Source organism: Megalops cyprinoides, chromosome 16, assembly GCF_013368585.1.
Source record: "Megalops cyprinoides isolate fMegCyp1 chromosome 16, fMegCyp1.pri, whole genome shotgun sequence".
Lineage (NCBI taxonomy): Eukaryota > Metazoa > Chordata > Actinopteri > Elopiformes > Megalopidae > Megalops > Megalops cyprinoides.
In genome coordinates this window covers 24590562-24615907 of record NC_050598.1, presented here as the reverse complement: position 1 = coordinate 24615907, position 25346 = coordinate 24590562, and the positions used below count along the sequence as shown (strand labels likewise).

The 25346-nt window shown below is 42.8% G+C and overlaps 3 protein-coding genes across 3 annotated transcripts; 1 reads left to right on the top strand and 2 right to left on the bottom strand.

Moving 5' to 3' along the window:
• Positions 1-307: 307 nt before the first annotated feature.
• Positions 308-4627, bottom strand: LOC118791458 (NF-kappa-B-activating protein-like). The gene is made up of 8 exons (XM_036548823.1): positions 4089-4627; positions 2957-3037; positions 2738-2802; positions 2415-2510; positions 2282-2324; positions 1976-2176; positions 1045-1194; positions 308-903 (listed from the first exon to the last, which is right to left on the bottom strand). Exons 1-8 carry the CDS (start codon positions 4442-4444, stop codon positions 729-731), a joined length of 1167 nt encoding a protein of 388 aa, XP_036404716.1. The 5' UTR covers positions 4445-4627; the 3' UTR covers positions 308-728.
• A 112-nt stretch (positions 4628-4739) lies between these two features.
• zbtb33 (zinc finger and BTB domain containing 33) lies at positions 4740-9732 on the top strand. The gene is made up of 2 exons (XM_036548822.1): positions 4740-5287; positions 7062-9732. Exon 2 carries the CDS (start codon positions 7064-7066, stop codon positions 9062-9064), a length of 2001 nt encoding a protein of 666 aa, XP_036404715.1. The 5' UTR covers positions 4740-5287; positions 7062-7063; the 3' UTR covers positions 9065-9732.
• Positions 9733-10515: 783 nt separating this feature from the next.
• On the bottom strand, positions 10516-22998 carry tmem255a (transmembrane protein 255A). The gene is made up of 10 exons (XM_036548917.1): positions 22718-22998; positions 21373-21515; positions 20505-20567; positions 18173-18262; positions 17555-17620; positions 17110-17198; positions 16771-16842; positions 16182-16344; positions 15299-15442; positions 10516-14956 (listed from the first exon to the last, which is right to left on the bottom strand). Exons 1-10 carry the CDS (start codon positions 22770-22772, stop codon positions 14813-14815), a joined length of 1029 nt encoding a protein of 342 aa, XP_036404810.1. The 5' UTR covers positions 22773-22998; the 3' UTR covers positions 10516-14812.
• Positions 22999-25346: the final 2348 nt, after the last annotated feature.

Genomic DNA, 25346 nt, shown 5'->3' with positions numbered 1-25346 from the left:
AAAATGGCTACAACCAAATATGATTTCCAGCAGGTTAGAATACGGATTGTTAAACCATTGAAATTCACACAAAACCTCATTTTGAACTCATATTTTCTCCCCTTCCCTTCACTTTAAAACAAATCTCAGACAAAATCATATTACCTGAAAGCAAGAACCTTCTTCACCAAACAGCTTCAAACAGACATGGCTATTTTCTTGAAATATGAAAAATGTATTCATATGAACAAATATATGGGTTTAACCAGCTCAATGATCCCAAGGACGTGGATATTACACCAGCTGATTTTAATCTTGAAGTGGCAGAATTACATACACCTTGATGCATTATTATGAGGGATTGTTACTTTGCTGAATTACTTCCCAACACATTCTAATCTGATCTCATTCAGATGGGTTTATTATCATTAAACTTACAAATGTGATACAAAGCAGATAGAAAAAACATTTTGTGCAAATTCCACCCATAGTGACATGTCCATAACATACTCTCTCTCCTGGAGTTTTTCTTCTAAGTTTACAGAAATTGTTCCATTCAGAAGAACATCCATTACAGCACAAAAAGTATTGGAATGTTAATGTCACTTCATAAAATGACACTGTAAAATGGACACGATTTTTAAAAGTACAGTCTTAAGTTAAAATAATGTACATTCCATGTTAAAATATCAAAAATCACCTATCCCAAATTCAAATCTCTGAAGTCTCCAGGTTTGAGCTTCTGTCGGTTACGCTTTCTCTTTGCCTTTAGTTTTCCTGTGCACCATCTCCCGGAAACTGGACAGGATCTTGCTCTCCCTCTTCCTGCGCTCCTCCTGGTTGAAGGAGGCTAGGGCTCGCTTCTCGTCCGCGCTGTAGATCTGGTTCTCCTTTCTCAGACGCACAGCCTCCATGCGCCGATGTCTGAGGAGGGGGTGGAGTCACAAATGACGATGCAAACAGTTAAAAATGAGTACAAACCAGCTCCTAAGCCAACTGTAATCCCGTTTCTCTCTCTGTAAACTCTCAATCCACATGTCGGCAAGCACCGTGGCGTGTCTTTACCTGCTGCCACTCATCACGAAGCCTTGTTTCTCAAAGCTTACGATCTCGTCACTGGTCAGCCCAATCTCGCCTCTCCGCGGGATGCGCTTGCCTGCTTTCACATACTCAGCCATGGCGGCACCTTCGCCTGGCAGCAGCGCGTGGCCAAAACTGGGACAGAGGAAGCAAAAACACATGAGTTTACCCTTTTCCCACAGTGTATGAGCAACACACTCAACAAAAGCCAGTAAACAGCAAACTGAAAAGTCTCTGGGTGGCAGAAAGCTGGATACAGGCAGGTAATTGAAAAACACATGCTAAGTGAGACCAGGAAATGTTTTTGAGAGCAACTACTACAAAAATGTATTAAATTAAAACTTTATTGGGACTTTTTTTTTTTAACCCCTCCCCCCTATGCAGCCCTGTTTTGAGATAACTAATTGGATATGTTGTGCTCATCTCACCAGGACAGTGACTGTCCTCAGGGAAAAGTGCTAGGGAGTGGAAAATGCAATCCTCTGATACATTCACACGCCAGCTGTGACTATTTTTCACACCAGAGGTCACGCAGGGCACTCCAATGAGCTAAGTGCCAACTAGAGTACAGCTATGAATACAGCTTCACTGACATTATCAGAGAAACCTGCGGGTGCCTGATGAGTCAGAGGGTGACAGAGTGGCAAGACAAGCAACCCCTGCCGACATACCCACCCCTATCCCTAACAGAACAAAGCCAATTTGTTCCACCCCTGTGGGCTACCAGTCCTAGTCGGCTGGTGATAACGGTCTGGATTGAACCCAGACGGTACAGCTCAGCATGCACACAAAGGAGACACCTTGACCGCTGATCCATGAAAAGCATTTCCTCAAGCGTAAAACAGACAAGCTCAGGGTTGTAAAAACTGGACACAAGCAAACTGTGAAGAACGACAGCCGTAATATAAACACCCACTCCAGAGGTCTGTCGTCCTGGGGCAGGAGAGTAAGGGGAACCTCCGGGCCCACGATGTGGGCTTCTGGGCATGTTTTCTCCACCCACAGCCCTCCGCTATGGTCCTCATCCTCCTCCTCTTCAGACTGCTCGCTGCTGGAGTCACTTGACTGTTTGCGGCCCTTCTTGCTCTTCTTCTTCTTGTTTTTCTTTGACTTCTTCCTAAGTGGCACAAGTCACGCCACCAGTGGTTTAAACGAAGCCATTATGAGTATTTGGGAATAAAGCATGTATGGATGGTTAAGTGTAGATATGAGCAGAAGATACTTTTTGCTTTTTTTCTTCTTGCGCTTCTTTTTCACTTCTTCCTCTACAAAACAAAACAGAGGCAATCGGACATTAGCTAGAAGCAGTCCCTTTCTTATGACTTTTTATAAATAATGACTGTCAATCTCCATACCCTCAGAGTCAGTCTCAGACTCGCTGTCTTCAGAATGTTTTCTGTGCTTTTTCTTTTTGGACTTTCTCTTCTTCTTCCGTTTCTTCCTCTTTTCCTCTGTACATTAGAACAAACTTCTGGGTTACTGTTCAACAGTGATTGTTTGTACAAAACACAATTTCTGCTTTAACAGAGCTGAGCATAAACAAGGCTTCACTGCACTGGGCACTTAACACAGACTCTACATTTGTTATAATGTTTTGTTTGATGCAAGTGTCTAAAACGAAACTAAACACTAAGACGGACACAGCAACATTTACGACCTACAAAGTCTTGGGATTTACCTTCGGAACTTGAATCAGAACTGCTACTGATTTTCACCTCTTCGACAGGGGTGTGCTCATCAGAACTGTAAAATAAATGAACAAAGACGTCTGAGTTGTGGTTTCCCCTGCATACATAATTAATGTTGTTTTACACACAGGCCAGAAAGTATATGCCCAGCATTACAATGGGCGGGGACAGCGGTCAGCCTTTCAAAATTAAACCTGCATCAGACTTACTCTGGTTCTCTTATTCTTGGCGAGTAGCCCCACACTTCAGGTGACCCCAATTCTCCAATCCTCTCCCGTTCCTGTAGCCGTCTGAATTTGAAAAACAAACACATGAAGCTGCAACCTCCACATGGGCATGTTTGCTAACCTGCACATGAAAAGCAGCAAAAGGCATACTGCCCTCCTATGGCTTCACTCCTGGCCCTGAAGTGAGAATGAGGGACATGAACACATCTGTAATGGACTGCATTAATGTCATCCTCAAAAACTCTACTCTTGGGTCCTTTGAAAATGTCCTTTTCTCTCAGGCAACACTCATTAGTATTCAACTTAACTGACTGGATGAAGAAATTACTTGTAACAAAAAGGGTTGGGTGACATATCATTTATATACACATATGGTGGCGTCAGCATGTGTGGCTACCATATCACTGCATTACAACTCAATCACTACAACTGAACTAAACCTTAATCAAAACGTTTGATATATCGTCATATTGACTGTATTGTTTTCTAAATATGGAATTACATTACTCTGATGCTTACTTTACATTACCCATCTTTTAAAGCAGTTTTGAAAAGCTGTTTTACATAAAATGTTACTGAAACTTCAAGGTAGTCAGTTGGACAACGTTGTTTGTGGTCCTTCACACACCATGCGAGGGTAATTCTATGGTCAAGACAAAATATCTGTCGCTAAAAGATTTACTAAGTAAGCTTGCCTTTTCAGCCCATTTTGCCATAGCAGAACCTCACTAATATCCATTGAATACCGAGGTCTTGGTAAACCGAACCGAACAAATGTGTAGGGCATGCAATGTAAACATATGTTAAACAACAACACAGTGATCTGATTTGCCTTTTCGCACACAAACACAACAACTTACATAAAATCATAAAACACAAGGCAAAACCTCGGCTACATAGCGCAATGCAGTCCAGGATACCTACAAATTCTGTTTTTTGACAAAAGTTTATTTTTATTGTCCTTCACGCAACAGCAAACCGAGGCCAACCAGCCAAAAGGGCCGTTGAGGTTCAACATTTTGGAATATATTCAGTTTTCTCGCAAGTTAGCCTCACCAAAAAAGATTACCAACAGAAGTAATCGTTAGGTAGCTAGCTACTTAACGTTACACACCTGGCGAAAAAAGTTTCTTCTTTCTGCTGATAAAAATCATCTCTTTTGTCGTAGCGGCCAAACCGTGATCCGTGGTCTTCTCTCGCATTCCGCTGGCTGGACCAGGTCACTCTTTCCCTCGACCTGGATCGACTGCGAGAGCTCTTCATGTGAAATCTCGTCCCACATCTCTCCCTAGAATCGGATCGTCGGGAATGCCGGCTTTCCGTGAAGCTTCTGTCCCGGTCCCGATTGCTGCTTGGCCGCTGCGCCGGGCTTAAACTGCGAGAACGACTCCTAGATCGACCATGTCGTTCTCTATTGTGGATGCTCAGGGGCTCTGTACTGCGGCTTCTTGACCGATTGACCGAAGGCATAGCTCTTCAGAGGAGCCAAAAATGGAGTAATAGTCTTAAACTCGCTAGCTGCTAACGTTATAAATAAATTACCGAAAGAGAAGAGGGTACGGTTAAAATACGGAAGTAATCAATACTTGCGCAATCTCACGCTCAATGGCCTCTCGCCGTGAGGTTTAACTCTGCAAGTTTTGCCAGTCCGGTCCGCGTTGGCTCATTGAATCACGCGGCTAACAGGAAGGAAACAGGTTGTGGGCTGATGTAAGCGAACCCCAATCCATCAAGAATAATTTCGCTAGTTCCGAGGGGTTTAAGTTGTATCGATATTTTCAAAAGCCTATTAACTATATTAATTACAGAGCTGGCTCTTGATTAATTATGGAGCTAGTGTTGCATTAGACTTCATATTTTGAGCAGGTTAGCAAATAAATTGATTAAATAATAACCAGTTTTGAAGAAAATATCTCTTCGATTCCTAGCTGTGTTGTCGTCTAACCTGTTGGCTAGCTAGTGTGTCTAGAATCTTTTTGACACCCTCAGTTTTGAAAGGCAGACTAACAAGTTTAGCTACAGAGACATACCATCTACTGTAGTGACTAGCAATTCGTTAAAAACGACCAGATCAGCAACCAAACATCGACAGGCAAAAGCTGCAAAGTCCACGCAAGGAAAAATAAGCGATGGTTCCAAGGGGCGACTCCGCTCAAAACACGCGATTCAAACGAAATTACCGGGTTGCGACTCCTGTTGGTCATGCGATTAACTAGCAGGTCGTTCCAGCAGGGGAAAAAAAGGAGGGCTGCGTTTTGTTGTCTGGCGAAATATTGGAAATATAAGGCAGGGGCATAAGGCTTGACTTTGCAGGTAAACAACTAATTCGTGGTTTATATCATCCTTTGCATTGCACAAACCGAATCGGTGTATCGATTTTTCTTCATTGGGAAGATCAGCTAGCAGCAAATAAGGCCACAATCCGCCGTGAACCAGGAAGGAAGATTCATTGAGAATACGGTTTCCTTTTTTCGGTGTAGCTACATAGGTAACTAGCTTGCCAATGTCTTAATTTATTGCTCTTCAATCACATTGCATTGTTTTAGAGACTAATGTGCAAAAATAAAATTTTTCGTTATGTCCTGCATCCAAATGCTGCTGCAGTGAATTAACTGGCTAACTGGCTGAACTTGTTTTTTGTTGTTGTTTGTATTGAATGTAGCTAGCTAGCACGCTAATGAGGCTTCATAACGTAGGCCTCGGGCTAGCTAGTAGCTAACTTCTGGAGTATCGTTTTCCAACGAGAGTATTTTAAGTACAACTATCTATAGCTACGGTAGTAAAATATGTTAAACTGTATTAGCCAGATGATATTGTCTGGAGGAGTTGGGAATGACTAGTTTTGCTAGACTAGGTAACGTTAGCTAGACTAACCCATTTGTTGCAGCAAGTCAGCTACTTAGCTAGCAAGCTGGCTCACAAATAGGTAGCTAGCATTACACCAATACACATAAAACACCTGCTTCGGCACAGGAGCTGTGAATACGGTCAATCTTTGAATGAGTATTCACTGAATGGACGATGTCAAACACTTGCGTGTTTGTTCTTTTTTTTTTTTTTTTTTTTAACCCGATTGACCACCTGTTCGGGAGATTGCTTTAATCTGGTTCAAGTTGACCCATTCTCTTGTGCAGTGCTGGATGATAGTGGAGATGAGGCAGAAATTGCAGCTTTGCTGTGAATATGTAACCACATTGGAATTGGGAAACATATATTGGCTTTTTAAAATTTGTTTGTATACCAAAAATAGATTGAACTACATTAGGTATGGGTATCACTTTAATAATTTAGCTTCGCATAAATTAATGGTCTTTGTCAAAATCATGTCAAATTAACTTTCGTTCTTTTTCGATTTTACATGGCCAATTTTAACGCGTGACACTGGAAAACATATAACATTTTTCGGAACGTTTTGTTTGAATATGATATCTATCAGGCTTTGCACATGTTGTGCATAGGGTCCAGCAGGACTAATATTACGGTTTATTATATTCGGTTTGATGATGAGTTTTGATTTTTTCCCTCCCTCGCCATCATATAATGGGCAATATGTACAAAACTACAAGCAGTCCCACCCTGATATTTTCCTATACAAATCATTGACAACAACAATGATGATACTCTTAAAATATTAATAACCATATTGTTGAAACTTGAAAAGGTGATATACATCAATTCTCAATCTTCACAGCCCACAAATATTAGGGCACAACAGGAGTTTTAATATGACACCAGAACCATGACTGTATCCCATGTAGATTGGAAATTACATTACTTTAACTGATCCTTAAGTAAGCACAAAATGCTTGCCTCAATTATATTTAAAATTGTTTTATTGTATGGATCAAAAATGTTGCCCATGTTTGAATCACCACATGACAACTATATGTGCCAACTTCCATGTGAAATTGTGATAGAGTATGCCCCTTGCACAAAGACCCAGCTAATTATTTTGATGTGCTTAAAATAAATGATACTACAGACTTGTATACATAAGTATCACAATATTGAGTTTTGTATTTGTAATGTGTTTTTTTTTTTTTTTATCTGGATGATTTCTTACGTTTTTTTTTCTCCTTTTCCCTAGGGATGTCGAGGTTAAAGCTGATTTCTGCAACTGACACACAGTATTCAGGGTCATTACTGAAGTCTGTCAACGAGCAGCGGAATGTTGGATTGTTCTGTGATGTCACCATAATTGTAAATGATCGTAAGTTCAAGGCCCACAGGAACATCCTGTCAGCGTCCAGTGCTTATTTCCACGAGCTCTTCTCTGCGACCGGGCAGGTGATCGAGTTGAATTTTGTCAGAGCAGAGATCTTTGAGGAAATCCTGAACTACATCTACTGCTCCAGGATCATTCGGGTTCGCTCTGACTTGCTGGAGGAGCTCATTGCAGCCGGTCGGGCCTTGGGTGTGAAATTCATTGCTAATTTGGGTGTTCCGCTCTCCCTGATTAGAGGCTTACCTGGCTTTTCCAAAGACAAAGAGGAAGATGTGAAAGCTGCACAAGGAAATAATGATCTCACCTCTCAGGCTGGATCAGCGTGCATGCCCATTGTAACTGATGAGTTTTCGCTGACTGCGGAAGAGTTTGTGCAGACTGATGGGTCTGGTAACCTTGACAACAGTGATGTTCTCTTTGTCTCCAAGCAGGAGCCCCAAAATTTGGGGGTGTCTAGCAGCATGTCGCTCACGCCTGAGTCCTCCGAAGTCACGGATAGGGGTGGATCTTCTGTAGAAATGGATGAGGTGCCCAAGGAAAAGAAAGGGACGAGCTCTGAATCCAGTGCTGCTGGGACAAAGGAGGATGGGGAAACGGAGAAAAAAACTGACACGCCTCCAGCTGAAACTTTAGAGGGAGGCGTGTTAAAGTCTTCTCTCCACAGCAGCACCTCCACCTCTCTGCCCACCCCAATAGAATCGCCAGACACCACAATCAATGTTCCCCCATCACCTGCAAGTTCCTCCTCCCTGTGCAGCACACCAGCTACCCCAGCACAAACAAACTGCTCCCCTACCAAATCTCCCAGCAGCTCCCTGCCTAAAGAAAACCAAGAAGTGTTGGGGGTCCAGCAGAAGCACTTGAACGCGGTTTTGGAAAAATCGAAAGCCCCCCCGGCAGACTTCAAAATTAAGGTCGCGGATGGTAGGTCATCAAGCAGCACCAAAAATGGGGCAAGACTGAACAGCCCTAAAGCTATCACGGCGGTAAAAAAAACAATAACGCTGGACAAGGCATCAGAAATTGATTCCTTGTCTACCGGCTGCAAGGTCTACGCCAACATCGGGGAGAACACATATGACATTGTTCCTATGAAGGAGGACCCAGGTGAAGGTGATTCCAAAGCCAGCAGGGGGAGGAAGGCACCGATGACCCCTCCTTTCAGTCCCGAAATGTCCCCTCATTCACCCAGGGGGGCCTCAAGCAAGAAGAAGGCGAAGGTTGAGCAGGACGACCACTACGAGCTGATCATGGACGGGAAGACCTTTTACGTGTGCATCGTGTGCAAGCGTCCCTACGTGTGTCTGACAAGCCTGAGGCGACACTTCAACACCCACTCCTGGGAGAAGAAGTACCCCTGCCATTACTGTGACAAGGTGTTTGCCCTGGCGGAGTACAGAACGAAACACGAGGTCTACCACACGGGGGAGCGGCGTTACCAGTGCTTGCTGTGCAACGAGTTTTTCATCAACTACCAGCTTCTCTCCTCTCACTGCAAGCAGGTCCACAACCAGGACCCCTCGGGCAGGAAGGAGAAGGACGACACCAACAACAACCTGTACCGCCTGCTGCCCTGTAAAACGGTGCAGTTCAAGCCCTACTCGTATGTCACTGACAACTCAGGGGGAATCCCGGTCATCAACGAGGAAGGGATTGTCTACCATGTGGACCCTGCAAAGGAGCCCATGGCAGCCCCAGGGCCTCACCCTCCCAACCAGGGCAAAGCGGTGAACTGGGATGATATCTTTGTAGAGCCGGGGGCACATGTCCAGCAACCAGAGCCACTCCCCCAGCGCCCAGAGACTCACACAAACCCTACCGAGCGCTCCTCAGATTTCGATTTTGTTATACCAGAGACCTATTGAGTTGAAGGGCTAACTGTGCTGGAAATTGTGCCTTCTAAGCAGGGTTTCCCCTTTGGTGTTCAAGGGTCCAGGACAGATTTCCATACCTAACTGTATAGCTGTTGTTTTAAACTAGTTGTGTGTAGGAAGCTCCCATGTACTCCAGCACAGACTTGGTGGTTCTTGGCATAGCTTGGCTTTATTTTTTGTTTTTAAATCAGTCTTGTCATTGAATTATATGTAGTCTCATATGTTTGACAGTTGCTTGTCCTGTAATATCAAAAATCATTATATGTCTGGACGCACAGCATACAAGAGAAATGAATTCTATTTTTTGTCAGCACTTATTAAGAATCTTACAGACCATACACAAAACAGTGTTGAATTACCCAAGGTGGACATTAAACTCTTTGAGCTCCGTACAGTCAGTAGGTTTGGTAATGTAGACTAAAAATTGGATGAGGGATAAGGTATGGTGACTTGAGAAGGAACAAAACCATGACTGGGGGGGAAAAAAAAAAAAACTTCCACCAAAGAAACAGGAAAATCACTCATCTGATGTTGGTCATGAATCAGTTGCTCTACACTCACATTCATGTGTCTGTGAGTGTTAAAGACCTTGCATCCCGATGATGCAAAAGACCCCTGAATCAGTGTGTCATTCCCCAGCATAAAACCTCAATCTATATATAAATATATATTTAACTATGTAGTGAAGCTGCACTATACAGAGTTGAAAATAGCACTTTGTGAAGTGAAGTGCATCATGATGTACAAGTGCTCGTACTGTATTTGTACTGATTGTATCATGATTGATTGACAGATATTGCCAAGTAACATGTGCTCATATTAGCATGAGGCAGAAGATGTGACAAAGCATACTTGGTAAGCAAGATGTGTCACTAACTTAGAAAGGTGCTACTGTACAAACATTGAAATGCCTCATATTAATATTGCTGGTGTCTTAGCACATTATGCTGCCCATGAACGAATCCTCATTTTTAATGTTATACAAATTTTTGTTCAGTACAACCTGGTTTGTATGTGAAGACATGCAGATCCAGCTTGTTTATCAGTGGGAGTTTTACATTATACATAATATCAGGAAATTTATTAATAACTAACTGTCATGTAACAGGACAATTATTTGTACTGTTACAATTATTAAGTTCTCACCACGTCTTTAAAGTTTTAAATGCACAATGTAATCAGCACTAGAACTCATTATGGCTCTAAATGTCATTTTGGATGACGGTTTCTGCTAAATCTATTGAAAGTACATTTTTCAATGTATATTTAGTATTATCCTATCAAACTGTACTAAGCAAGACCTGGGAGGCTTTTAAAATATTAAATAAGTCATTAAAGAAATATTACAATTCCTAAAAAAAAAAAAAAAACTAAACCATAACTTCTTTAACACCTTCTCCAGATATTGGGAACATTGTTGTTTTGTTTTATATGCTGGCCATATATCATGCTGTCTTTTTTTTTTTTTTAATAACTCCATTTGTTCTGTCCAGGATGCTAAAAGACACTTACTTCACTGTACTTGGGTGATGGAACAGCTAGACCTTTTGCCATACAGTGCAACACAGGAATCCTGTCATTCAAGTAACTTTTATGTCTGTATTCAGAATGTCTCTGCCGTTAAGAGGCGGCAGCTAGTGCAGGAGTTGTGATTTTCATGTTCTTTTGCTTTTCTAATTTGTCTTTGTCTTTGTGTGTAGCTGCTTTGCATTTGCCAGTAGAAGGCTTATTTGACTTTTTTTATATACTACGCGAGTAGACCCTTTTCTGTCTCAGTATGTTGGAAAATAAAAGCCGTTCAAGCTTTTATGCTTTCAAAAACGGATTAACAACTGCGTGTTGTGTAAATAATTGTACTAAAGACCTTTTTTCATTTTAACATTTGTTTACTTTGTTTTTCAAACTTATTTATTAGGTCTTAGTGCTATACAAAATGGAAATAAAACTTTATGGCGCTGAAGTGATTCCTTTGTGTCTGTAATTGTGAGGAAGTGTTTAACAGGAAACGTGTACATTTTAAATTCTGACGGCTTTGCTTGACAATGAATATAAAGAGTGCTGCCAGAAGGTGTGTGTATGGTGTTATTTCAGCTTTTGGGTTGTTATCACCAGTGTTTACTTCTCATTCACAAAGCTGTAAGGGGTGAGCTTCAGCAAGGAGTCTTAATACATACAAACACTTCCTTCTGGATGGTAGGAAAAGATAGAAAAAGGTGATCTGGTAAGATACAGCAAGAAATATTCCAGGAAAAATTGTTCATTTTGACACGAGATCTCAGTCTGAGATCTGGTGTGTGCTCAGGGGGTCATTTTTACTTAGATTTCAGTAATTAAGCGCAACGCTGGAAGAAAAATGGTTGCCGTGGAGATGCCTGACATATGTTTCAGGTGTCCTTCAAGCAGAGCACAATAAATAGTCATGGGAGAGGTTTTGCGGGGACGCAGATGTGGCCCAGTCGGCAAAAACGCACTCCGCGTATTTGTTTTTGGTAACTTGATGTCAGCGCAGTTGGCAAAAATGCCAACAGCGCTGAGTTGGCAATTTTTATCCTGATTGTGCTAGCGCTTTGCCCAGTGTAAGGGGGCAGTGGGTAGTTGCCAAAAAATGTATGGCATTGGTTGTGAATATTTGGGGCGCAGTAGTATTTTGGGCACAATGCGGAGGGGATGAGTTTCTGCCCCTGAAATCTGCCGGAAAGCCTGGCAGACTGTTTAGTCCAAACATTCAACAGGAGAAAAATAATGATGTATTAAAGATGTACATAAGGCATGTGGTGCTGAACACTTACATTGAATTAACTGTGTATAATTTCAATGGCAGCATTAGTTGTTTTTAAACTGCTACTGAAAACAACACAACTCTAAATTAAAATCCATTTACGTATGGTAAGGTGTAGTTATGCTAGTTGTTTACTTTATTTTCTTGAGTAATTACTCATTAGAAGAGGTGTCACTGGGGTATGGCAGCCTATGGCAGCTGCAATATCCTAGATAGTGGCACATTCAAACCAGTACAGTCCTGCAAGTCGAACCTCTTTCAAGCCACAAACTAACCTGTCCTCATTTGACAACATCCAAAATCAACTGTTGCATGCATACCATCTGCACTGTCTTCAGACTATGCGAGCAATATCTCAGTCAGATACCTGTTGCATTTAATACGGCAAAGAACCATACTCCGAAGTGTGCTTTATGGAAGAACATATGAAGGTTATTTGATGTGATTTGATTATTGACATTTGTGTGTCAAATGTAAACATGTTAACATATCTAGCTAGTCTTTGCTAAAATAAAAAAAAATGTTAATGAAATCCTGATCATGAATGTTCCACCTTGGTGGGCAATTCCCCACATTAATTTTTTTTAACTTGATCCTGGTGTTGTCAGTTTTTTTTTTCCTCTCAGATTGTACTATTTGTAAGGTAAAATGTAATAAGCTGATGGCGGAAAAGGTTATGTGTTTCCTGTTATTAAACGCATGCTGTCACTGTGGCAAGTGACTGACCTCTGTTATTGTGTAGTGACTACACTGTAGTGGAGAGGATGAAAGGTTCATGAGCTGATCCAGAATAGTAACTGTACACATACATGATAGAATGCTTGACCTTCCAAACTATCTGGACATTGGTTGCAAGGACCCCTCAATGGTGAAAAGTGAAATCAGATGGTGTTTGCAACGGCACCAGGTTTGCTTTGGCTCAGTGGGTAAGGTATATGGACAAAGGGAATGATATGGGATGAACTCACTGCGTGCAGCAGGGATCAGCCACCAGAATTGCTCTTGACATTACTTCTCTGAAATCAAGGTTAAGTCAGGTTTTTACATGCTAGTATGTCCTTTGAGATTGTCCCCAATGGAAGACCAAATATGCGCCCCACTATCATCACAGCAATACATGGGTGGCTGATGGATTGGTCCACAGAAACAGCTCTACCAAGTGTGTTTCTTGACTGTGCTGTAATTTTAGTGCGGTCTAAATGTGGCCCATGTTTGCTGCCTATATTTATATATTTTATCATTCAGTTGTAAGAAGAAACAATAGACTGGTTCCTTTTCAGAATAAAATAATGCAGTATCTGTTACGGAGTTTTCTCTGGTCAAGAAAGTAATTGTTTGACCCTGTAACGGATAATAGCTATTATAGGCTGCTTATTGGAAGGGACCATCACGTGATCCCTGAAAAAGGACTGAAACACTTAACATGTTTTTGACCACAGACCTAAAGCTCTATGAAGAAATGGAAGGTCATAAAATAAAGTGAAAAGTGTCTTAAAGTCTCTAGAAGTGTTCAGTGATTTGGTATTTCAAGTTACAAATAGTTACATACTGGTAATGGAAATACAAAAATGATCTGTGCGCCTGAAAAATAAGAGGAATAAACGCTTAGATGAGAACGAAAAAAATGCTGTTTTTTGGAAGGTGAATTAATACTTCATATTTGTTGCTACCTAGCTAACAATATCACTAACATTCTGCATCATGTAAAGTGAGGCAGACAAGAGTGAGATTATGGGACTCCTGTATTGCTTTATATAAGTTTGTTGGGACACGAGGTTCCCATTTTCATTGAGGGACAGCAATTTCACTGCATGGGGAAGACATTACAACTCATAATCTGTGACATATGAAACTTAAAATTATATGAACTTTATAAATATGCGCAGTCATGAGATGGTTTTAACATTTGCAATGTGACCGTGTTACAATCACAATCGAAATGTAACTGTGTGATGAGCATGTAATGGTGTGTACACCTCATATGCTTTGTATTTTGATTGACTGCAAAGTAAACATACATTTAATTACAGAGTGTACGAATTAGGCTGAGCAGATGTACACAGAATTATTGGGGCTGAAAAGTCTCTGTACAGTTCACCATGATCTACATGCGCCGAAGGCAAAAAGAGAAGATCACTAAGTGAATTGATACTCTTTGTGTGACACAAAGCAGGTAGAGGAATCGGATGGGATTCGTTAAAAACGGGGAACCTCAGACTCATCTCCTCGTCAGTGTTTATGAAAAGACAATACAACAATATACAGGAAACCGCCTCTGCAGAGAAAGCCCTCAGACATGAGGCGAGGCAGCGAGAGAGAGAGAAATATGGAAGAGAGCTGCAGAGAGACCTTGTAGATTCTCCATGGAGATTTCTTTAACTGAGCTGTGGTGCCATCTAGCCCAGGCCCAGAGATGCGGTTGTGGAAGCTGACGGATGTTAAGGCAGATTGGTCCTGGCATCGCCGAGAGCTTCACAGGAGCGTTTGATACAACTCGGCAGGCAGAGAGATTGCAGTACAAGAGGTCGTTGCCTTCCCTTCGAGCTTCATCAGATTTGAGCCCCAAGGTCATTCAGCATGCCACGGAAACACCATCACAAAGGCAATCTTTCAGTTTGCTTCCGCCCTTCCTGTGATGAATTCTCTCTGCAGCGCGATGCTATGGTCACATCTGTGGCCCCGGCCCTTTCCCCATGTCACCGAATGCACAGAGAGGCTTGGGCTGTGCTGGTTCTGAAGAGTCACAGCGCAGGAAAAACCCTCACAGCTTGGACACAGTGCCAGAGTGCCTGCAACAGTTATTACAAAGGCCCACACATGCACTCAGCACTATGTAGACACTAAGAAGGAGGGAAGGTTCACTGTTTGGGGATCTCACCCCTGAAGGGCTAACCCCCTGACCCCCTAGGGCCATGCCAGTCATCCAGGGGCATGTAGAAACGCTCCCATCAGCTGGCCGTTTAAGGACTGTAAGGTGGAGGCTTGTCGTCAGGGGGGTAGTAAGGGGGAGAGTAGCTGGGCGGGATCTGGGTGGGCCACATGGAGCTGGCCCCAGACTGGGAGTCATCGGACAGACCTGAGGAGTCTGGGAACATGTTGGGTGCCTGCGGGGAGAGACTTGCTGTCAGATATCTTGACAATGTTCTTTGTTTCTCTCTGTCCACACTCATGTCCATAAGGACACGCTGTTTCTCCAAAACAGAGAAATTCAGTTCAAGCACCTTTATCAAGTCTTAAGAAGACATTGTCTCAAAATTAGATTTATCTCACCCCTTTACAACTGAACACTAGACCCATTAACCACGTGCATGGTAATAAACTCTCTCACCCTAAATAATGACCAAGTGCTGCAGAAAATTCATCTACAACTGGTTACACAGGGAGAGAGTGAGCCAAAGAATAACAAAAATATGCACTGGAGCAACTTCGCTGTGACATGTGATTACCTGCAGGTCATAGGCTGTATAGGGGGGCAGGCAGGGGGCGCTGTTGTAATAGGAGTTATAGGAGGTGGTAGGAGCCGGGGCCTCGGAAGGGACCGGGACAGGAATGGGGTTTGCCTCACGGCTGTCAGGGGCGGATGTAGGAGTCTGCCCGAAAAACACGCACAGCGGCAGTGAATGACGCCACCCTGCTCCACCACGCCCATTATGCAGTCAACACACCCACATACCAGTGAGAAAGCAAGCATATACAGATGAACAAATGGAAAAAAAGAGCTGTCCAGTTCAATCATTGGTGTGGCGTCCCAGCTGCATCCTGCCAACATCATCTGTGTTAGCTGTGTGACGTTATTTTCTTCTGTGTGCTTCCAAGACAGATTCCACTACACATTACACATTGAATAAGGGTTCAAGAGACACAGGGACCAATACACATAAGGTTTACAGTACCCATTAATTCCCATGAAGAAATTAAACTAAAAAGTTTAAACATCTTCAATGAAGATTTTAAAAGTTTTTTCTTACCCTCACTTGCTTGTATCTAGTATTAACTAGCTGGGACATTAAGCAAATGAAAACGGGTGAGGCAATTGATTTCATGTGGACTGGCCCACAAATTTCAACCACTGTTGCCTACCACTGCATAACATGTCAGTAGGGTCACAGAAATTCAGCAAGGTCATAACAACACAGAAGCCACTGAGATAAACTGAAGACTAAGATCATGCACTTGAACTCTCTGGTATCATGCAAACTAAATAAAATCAGCAACCTCTCACATTTCTATCTAACAATGTAGAGGGAAAATAACCACAATATATCTGATGCCTGTTATTCACAGCTTAGTTGATGAAGCAAAATTTCTGCACCGGTAAGACAGCCTTACCATGTCCTTGAACCCGCCCAGCACGGCAGCCGTGATGATTCCCAGGAAGAGGGCCACAATGTTGAGGATGGTGGCGGTCCACAGCAGGTGGTAGAGATGCACCACATCCTGACAGCTCTGCACCTCCGTGTACTCGTGGTACCCTCCCATCAGCTCCACACGGCTGAGTTTCATGTCGCAGACAGAGAGAGACAGAAACAGAGAGAGGGAGAGAATACAGATTAATGTTAGGCTGTGACGTTTGAAGGGAGGACACTCCTATCGGACAGATCCACCAGAAAGCTTCACACATCCGCAGGCTGTTGCAAGGAACTCACAAGTACCACTTTTCAACACACACATGCCTACGAACTGTTTGCACAAACATCTACGCACAGTATTTCTTAAGAGGAACATCACAAGCATGGAACACACAACCCTTGGTTTAGTTGAGGCCCACATGTGTGAAACCATGACAAAACAGCATGTAGTGTTAATTCAACCACAACACAACAGCACAGAGTGTTATTATTATCTAGGGGGGACAGAGAGATGGAAGCACAGAGTCACGGGGGGGTGGGGTGGGAGGGCGGACAAAAGAAGGACCTACTTCCAAATCAGGGATGATTTCTTATATTTTTTCAAAACCTCTTTATTTTGACGTCCCAAAAGAGGATGTTCTCTGAAACATAGGTAAACAAAAAAATGACCTTTTGCTTTCTGCCGGCCAGCGTTCGCCTTGAGGAAAAAAAAACAAAAAACAAAAAAAAAAAAAACTCTGGAGTCCATGACACACGAGATGTAGTGGAGAGCTGAGATTTAAGAAAACATGTCATTTTTGACAAACGAAATGGAAAACGGTATGGCGGTAGGCTGTGTGTCTGCATCCCGGCCCAGCTGTCCCTTCTGCGGCCTGCCTCCGGGGGAGGACAGACTTAGTAGCACGTACTTGCCGCAGTTGTAGAGCTCGCAGCAGTAGCACGTGTTGCTTTTTACACGCAAGCTGCAGGACACGCGAGGGCCTGTTTGACAGTGGACCTGGAAGAGACAGACGGACGTCAGACATTTGGAGAGGATCAGCCCCCTGTTTCTACTCTCCTGTGGAGCAACATCTTTTACAGCGTCGTTTTGTAAGATCCATGCATTCCATAGATACACCGCATATTATTATTTCAACATCAATGTCACAATAAAAACCTTATCCATCTGACAGCTGTGATTCACCATAGTGCAATCCACAGAGGAAAAAATCAGCACAGCCAAATGCACATTTTTTTGTGAATGCCATCAATCCATCAACATCCAGCTGATAACTACATAATTGGAAATGAGTCATAAAGTATATACACTCTATTTGAGAAATGTGTAACTTGTAGTGGAGCAGCTGAACTCACATCCCGGTCAAATGCTGTCACGCTAGAGTAGTATTCACACCGACCTGCGTAGAAAGGTCTGAGGTCCTGTGGGATGACATATACAGTCACTCACAGGTCATGGGTCAAAGGTCACAGGCACATTTTCATTTGACATTAACATATTTATAGCAAATGAATGTAGTGCTGTATACAAAAATATATGCAAACTATCATGCCAGCTAGAAACAAGTGAGGGGCACTGGGTTCATGATCAGAAGTTTGTGGGTTTGAAAATCACAAATAGCATTGCTGCTATATCAAGGCACCAAGTGATAAGTAATAAGTACTTCAATAAGAACCCAGTAACATGGATGGAATGTCAAACATGAACATTAAAATAATGAAACTTCCATAAGTTGTCATGCACACAGCGCTCTCTAGGTAATGAAGTAAATGGTGACCACTATTGAGGCCTGATGGCAAGTGAGATGGGTTCCAGATTTTGCGGTTCAAAAGGACTATGCATAATGCGGTACGCTCAAAAACATAACAGACACGTCTGAGTGGACCCTGCATTGGAAAGCACTACTGCAATGTGTGTGGGCACTGAGGTCACCCGTAATGAGCTGTGTTTAGAAATCGTGGGTCAGCACTCACAATATGCCTCGCTGCAAACACACCGTCCACAATGGCGCAACAGAAGGCCGCCACCACTCCAAAGCTGATGAACACAATGGAGGCCACCAGCTGTCAGAGCAACAGGAAGACAGAGAAAGACACATGAGAAATATGAGCCCCTACACGTCACCTTGGCCTCATGTCATCACAGGTAGCTCTGAAAGCCTCTCATATTCAACCAATATTCCCTCATAATTACTATGCAATGGACCGTAATTAACACAGTTTTTCTGCAATTGATCACATACTCTGGGCAGCAGTGTAGCATAGTGGTAAGGATCAGAGCTTGTAACCAAAAGGTTGCTGGTTCAATTCCCCACTTGAGGTCTACTGCTCTACCCTTGGGAAAGGTACTAAACCCAAAATTGCCTTAGTTAATATCCTGCTGTATAAATGGGGGTAACATAAAAATTATAACCTATGTCCGTGACACTGGATAAGATCGTCTGCTAAGTGAAAATAATGTAATGTAATGTAACGTACTCTTCTTTGTACATAAATCATGCATTAAAAACGTGGCAGAAGTGGTTAGCTAACCACTGACCGATCCCAGATTTGCCACTGCTCCAAATATGTGTCAAGTGTTCAAATGCTCGCTCATTTGAAAGCTAGTTTCCCTCCAGATTCAGGTCAATGTTTCCTTCAGATCCCCCTCTCACTGTTGGATGAGCACTGGCTGATCAAAGTCTGAGGGCACACACACAAGCATTTAGAGATACCCTGGTGCGTGGAAATGAAAGAAAAAAAAAAAAAACACAACCGAGGCAAGGAAAGTAGAGCGGTGGTTTGAAGTGCTTGAAAATTCCCACCCTCCATTCAAGGTATAATACTCAAGGCTTTGAGTGCTTGTTCGCTAAAATTAGATTTCCACTGTATAACAGGTCATCCGTTTCTGATGCAGAATGCAACATTCTGTATGGGTTGCCCAATGAGGGAATCAACTATATGATTGCAACTCTTGACTGTAGCAAAACATGCTTTGAAGTGAATTGTTGTTTTTGGAATTTGACCAATGGCAACAGGAAAATTTAATTGTGATGCTGATATTCCACTATAAATCGTGATCCTCACAACTAGGAAATGCACCAGAAAAATGTCTCATGCTGATAAGTATTGTTTTGCTTGTGAAGGCGTGCATTTTAGAACTGCATACGCACCACATGCGTGTTTGTGTAAGTCTGAATGTATGCGGGTTTTTCTCAGTATGTCTCTGCATATGTTAGCCAGGTCATGTCTGTATGTATCTGAGGAAATGGGCAGGTCACAGCTGTCTGTAAGCACACAGCAGGAGGCTGCTCCCTGTATAGGTATCCATGTCAGACCTGGTGCTTAGCCCTCTTCTGGGACTTCTCCCTCTCCTGCTCTTTCCTTATCAATCACTTAGTGTCTCTTAAGGAGAGACAGGGGAGATTGGGTTACACACATCAGCCCGCCCTGAAGGATTTCAGCTGCAGCGGCAGGTCAAGCATGCCTCATACAACCCCAGATCCCACCGCAATACAGAGGCTCAGGGCTTTCCCTGACTGGCCACTCCTCCCAGCTCAACATTCACTTCCATGTCAAGCTGTTCCAATGAAGGCGACGTTTCTGTTTTAAGCATAAAGATACACCATCCAGGGTTGCCATCAGCCCCTCATCCGGGGTGTCTGCCCCCCCAGTGGATGCGGGTGCTGTTTCCAAAAGCAGTGAATGCAGACAAGACACAGGTCCGTGAGACCTAGTGCATGTAACAAAATCACACAGTGTGGACCCTGCCCCACAGAGAGGTAAGGGGTGCAGCTAATAACGGCACATGGGCCTAGTGAGTTCTCCGGCTCTTCAGACAGAGACCAGGGCCCAGTGTTTGACACACAGCCCAGGACATAGTTACACGTGCCAAGTCTGACTGCAATGGTGGCCCCTTTCCCCCGGTATCTTCTGCCAACCTCTGAGAAGGAGGGGGCCCCTGCACTCCCTCACTCCTGTGCGTTCCTGCTGAGTACTCAGCCCTCCTCCTCTTACACAAGGGCTATTTCTGGGTGCGTCTCATGAGCAGCCCAGCAACATGTTCCCAACTATCCGATATCCACCCCGAACCCCACACGCCAACTCAAATTCTGCTCACCGAAATTAGGGTGGCAAAAGGCAAAAACTACATTTTTGCCTAGTTTGTTTTTACTGCAATGTACCTTTTTTTTTAAAAAAAAAATTGAAGCCACGGTTCAGAATTTTGTGTCGTGTCACCGATGGAAGGAAATGTAGAATGCATGTGGCTACAGGACAGCTGACAAATCGATATGTGGAAAAGATGGGGTAACGTAAAACCTCTTACCATCTGCCGCTTGTTTTCTATCAAATGGGCTCCAATGATTCCGAGAAAAGAGCCAAAACCCAGCTGGAAAAAAGCAACAGGAGATGAGGCACCAATGTCAGTTTGACCCTAGTTCAGTCAAGAGTGACTTTCACATCAACAAGAAAATGGCCTAACGTTTGAAAGTAACCACAGGCTGGACCTGACAGCTTTCCTACTGAAAGAACTGATCAACTGTCTAAGGCCTGGTTTTTTATTTAAAATGAGAAAAAAAAAACTGTGTCTGGAAGATATTAGCAGCATTGTCTTCCTCTGTGATCTCTGCACATTTAACTTCATCTAGGAATCCAGACAACACCAGACATCTGGCAGTTTCACTGGCAATTTGGACTCGATCCACCAACCATGGGCATATGCGCGGAGCAGGAACAGCAATCCCAGGAACCACACAACTGCATTAATTCAGCCAGACCATATGGTGATTCAGCTGGATCCAGTACAGGTATAATTACTCAAAACATCAGCTCAAAATAAACAACATTTGAGGGTCTAGAGGGTCTAGAGGGTTCAGAACAATTGGGTCAGAATCAGAGATACCAACTCCTGAAGTACAGCACTGCAGCTGTAAGGAGAAACTCTTTTTAAACGCTGGGGTATGGGCCTAAGTTCTAGTATGACCACACAGCAAAATGAATAACTGAGAAGATCTCATTGGTCTGGGACACTCTCACACAGGACCTGACAGGGTCACTGTGTGGAAAGAGTTCAGATAACATCCATGGCAGAGTTTGCAATGCTGCAAGCCTTCCTGGTACACGAGCGATAATTTATGGTGAGAGAAGACAGCCACTTTACTGTCCCCCCAGGGCTTGTCAGGGTTGAAACTCACTATGACTCCTGGGTAGTATCCTCCGACAGTGATGTTCTGTGTCCTGGTGGTGGCAGCCAGCCCGATGGTAAGAATGAGCAGGGACACCACGAAAAGCGCCGCCGTCACCACAATGGACTTCCTCTTCCTCCTCTTGAATGACCCTTAGGGAGGTAAAGTCAGACATATCAGGCGCCCACCGTGCACTCCGAGCTAGCAGCGTGTCTGCGGCTGCGCATCTGTGCAACACCCGGCCATCGAGAGCGCACAGCGCTGTGAATGGAGAAAAGAAGACATATGAACAAGTGCTCTAAGTCTGACCATTCACATCATAAATGTATGTTTCTTCTGGATATGCTCTATGAAGAAGCATGTCATGCAAACCTTGCCAGGGGCATAACCATAGCATGTTTCACAGAAATAATAATATAATAAAAAAAATAAAATAGAATAAAATATCCCTGAAATGTGATTATTGAGTGAACAAACTGACATGATTCTCAAAGCACACAATATACTATAAGTCTATGTGTGTTTATGTGGGTTCTTTCATACTCAGTTTGAGTAGCCAGATAATATAACACTTGAACTAGAATAAAATTGAGCTCAGATGTTTCTTTCATTAAACAATAACTCGATCTCGAACAATGAGTCCGCCATTTGCCATTTTCATGACGCAGAATCATCTGCATTGCACGATAGCAGCCGCGTTAAAAACAAAACAAAACAAAACAAAGCAGAACATAAAACCAGCTGTCGTAGGAGCATACACGTTCGCGACCCGGTGTCTGTGTACACAAATCATTTCAGCAGGACCGCAAACGTCATGGACATTTATTACGTCTATCAAAGACAAGCTGCACCTGCAGCGCAAAAAAAAAGAAAAAACAAATTGGTGTGCACCACAATACAGGATCAAACAGGAAAAGCAGGAGCGACGACACGAACTGACAGATCTTTTTATTGAGTAAAGCCCCAAGCATCATGTTAATACGCAATTATCGACTTCTCTCATTGAATTATTGTCTTATTTCACGAACGCATGCAGACTCTAGTTAGTATAGGCGTTACACCTACAGCAGGATCAAACACCATTCACGAATTTTGGTATTCATCATTAATTAGAATTTTGTATCGTTTAAAATAGTACATAATAAACAACAAAGAAAAACATCGACCTTCACTAAGGTCTTCCTTGAGGAGGAATGGTTATGATCACGTTTATATATAGCCTAGCCCATATTTGTATTTTTAACACTAATTTTTGTCATAACAGTATCGACCCGCATTATAGCATGAATCCTCGCCTATTATCAGTAGTCTTCACATCCACACACTCCAATCACTGCATTGACCTTGCACATACCCATAGTATCGGAGAGAGTTATTCCATTGGCTTGCTGGTTCAGTCCGGCTGGCATTTTTTATCGCATATGGGTGTGCAGAATTATGACAAATGATGTTTGCAAAACGGAACTTCCATTCAGTGGCACAAATAACTCAATGCTCAGTGTCAACGCTGGAGCATTCTTTGCTTGCTAGGGCATTCTGTGACAGCTAACGTCTTGCTGCCGCCGTGGCTGTGTCTCGTTTTAATCTGCGCCTATTGCCATGTCCGCTGTTTTCCATCCAATTCCCCGAACCCCATCCGCTGCGCTCAATCCAAAAGCTCGGCTCTGCGCATGCACAATTCTCTCGCCACAATTACGCTCACACTCGGAATCGTAAAAACGGTAACAAAGAAGATAAGAATGGATAATCAGCAACACTATTATTTATTTTCAGGTATTTTGAAAGCAGATATAAAACAAGTTCTTTTTAAGAAAATACTATAAACAGTTTTTGGCCAAGAATGAATTTCCTTGGATGTTCTTGTCACCACAAAGTCTTTCATAGCATCGTCTTAACTAGGCTTTCCGTGAAGAGTCATACATTGCTTTCAAATATACAGTTCAATCTCTGCTCCGCCAGAGTAGTAATGAAATCATACATTTGAGTGAGTACTTTGAGAGGGGCGCCACACTGTGACGATCTGGGGACGTTGCGACAATAAAGCTAGACAAAAAAATGTGCTGCATAACTTGGCACTGTTGCTCCACTTGATATGGTACTACGTCAACATACCACCCCTACTAATAATATATTGTTTTTGCTGTTAGTAACACAGGCTTTTAACAATGCTGGCCGACGCACCGCACGTAAAACAAACGGAAGGAGGAATTTGTACAAAAAAATAAAATAAAAACCATCAAAGACAGGACCCAGCAGGAAAAGAACCTCCTGCACTGATGGGTCAGCACTGCTCTCCAGCCGCACACCTGCATATAACTCCTTAAGTTAGGCAGGTGGGGGCAATTAACCCATTAGCTGGTTCAAGAAAATGACAGAACAATGACAAGAAGCTGTTAGCAATGAAATTGGCTGGATTCAGTTCAGTTATTTAGCAGGATGTGAAATGGAAGACAGAAGAAACACAACAAACAATTAAACATTACACAAACGGCTTTGGGTACAAGTAAATGGTTCACAAGGCTAAATATGACACTATCTCAGAATTGTTTCCCGCACATTCAGTGAAATGGTTTGCCCATTGTGCAAGCGCAGCCTGCGCGTGTAAATTCCATGATATACTGTTGGAATTATTGCAATTACATTGAGATGTGTATAATAGTTTTAAATGTATAAAAAGGATATATTAACTGACTGTATTTTGTAAGCAAAAGCACATCGGCATCCAGGATTTCTCAAAATCGACCAACTGTCTTAAATTTGGCTATAACTCTTAACCTCCATGGAGGTTCCATATAAACGTTTTAAAACAGCCTGTGTTCACGTAAGTTTGGAATATATGATGCAGTGGGTTCAGTCGCAATATCGATTCTGTTGAAAAGTCAATTCTTGCACAACATGCAGAGAGATCCGCGCACTAGAGACGCGACATACACCTAGGTCTAGATACTCAGCTATATGACAGTATAAATAGCTGGCCGAAATTTTAACATTGCATGTCCGTAAAATTTGATTACTGATCTGATATACGCTTTCGGTGGAAACGCCAGCATGTCGGCGAGCCGTGTTCACAGATTTGGATGGAAAAGGTTCTACTGGACTACAACTGCCAGTAGAACGCCCAGAAGCCAGAAGAAAAACTGTGCGCAAAGCTTTAACGAAAACATAAAAACAAAATCCACGTGTGGTTAGAACTCGGTCCATGTAGCCAGAGGCTCTTGAGGGTTATGAATACCAGGTTGAACTAAACGGACAAAAGGAAAACACCTCAGATGTACCCTAGTCTAATTTCGGCAGACAACATTGTCAGCACTGACAATGCGAGCATAAACATCCCCACTGCCTTTATTCCGGGAAGCAATGTAGGCTACATCTACTGCGCTTGCTAAAAAGCTCTGAGCGCAACTTTAATTAATGAGGGTTAAAAACTAAAATTACATTACTAAATAGGGATGGGGCTATATAACCCCTTTACTGGAGGGACATTTTGTTATAAAGATGATGAGAATACAAACAACACCTTCGTATAAGTATACAAGCAACAACTTCACGAACCAAAATGAGTTTACTCAAGAAGCGTTCTCCGTCGAGTAACGGGCAGAGCATGCGCTTCCCAAGGACAGCAGGTGGACATTTGCCCGAATACATGGACAGTCTAGATGCTGATGATTCAGCGTAACAGTCGAACAACCAGTTTGGTATTTTACAGTCAAAAGCTTGTGACTACAGCTTGTAATTTTTCATATTGCATACCTGCAGCCTGGGGTGAAGTTTCTCCCCATCACATTTTGAGTGATAAGGAGAAATGTAAACATGAACAACGCACTTCTTTGGCTAAAAAAGGACATTTTTGTTTCTTTGCACCAACAGCTTTAACACAGAACTTTATACTAGATTTTTTTTTCTTTCTGAGATTAGCAGAGGCCTGCTTTGTGCCTGCATCTACCAAAAAAAAAAAAAAAAAAAAAAAAAAAAAATGGACCACA

What these genes read in the sequence shown, in the direction of transcription:
- tmem255a (XM_036548917.1), bottom strand. Translation starts at nt 22,772, where the DNA reads ATGCCAGCCGGACTGAACCAGCAAGCCAATGGAATAACTCTCTCCGAT. An exon ending in TGTTTGCAGCGAGGCATATT is followed by an intron (nt 17,621 to 18,172) that starts GTGAGTGCTGAC and finishes GTCATCCCACAG; the next exon opens with GACCTCAGACCTTTCTACGC. An exon ending in ATACAGCCTATGACCTGCAG is followed by an intron (nt 14,957 to 15,298) that starts GTAATCACATGT and finishes CTCTCCCCGCAG; the next exon opens with GCACCCAACATGTTCCCAGA.
- LOC118791458 (XM_036548823.1), bottom strand. Translation starts at nt 4,444, where the DNA reads ATGCCTTCGGTCAATCGGTCAAGAAGCCGCAGTACAGAGCCCCTGAGC. An exon ending in AAGAAGAAAAAAAGCAAAAA is followed by an intron (nt 2,177 to 2,281) that starts GTATCTTCTGCT and finishes TGTGCCACTTAG; the next exon opens with GAAGAAGTCAAAGAAAAACA. An exon ending in CAGGACGACAGACCTCTGGA is followed by an intron (nt 1,195 to 1,975) that starts GTGGGTGTTTAT and finishes CCTCTGTCCCAG; the next exon opens with TTTTGGCCACGCGCTGCTGC.
- zbtb33 (XM_036548822.1), top strand. Translation starts at nt 7,064, where the DNA reads ATGTCGAGGTTAAAGCTGATTTCTGCAACTGACACACAGTATTCAGGG.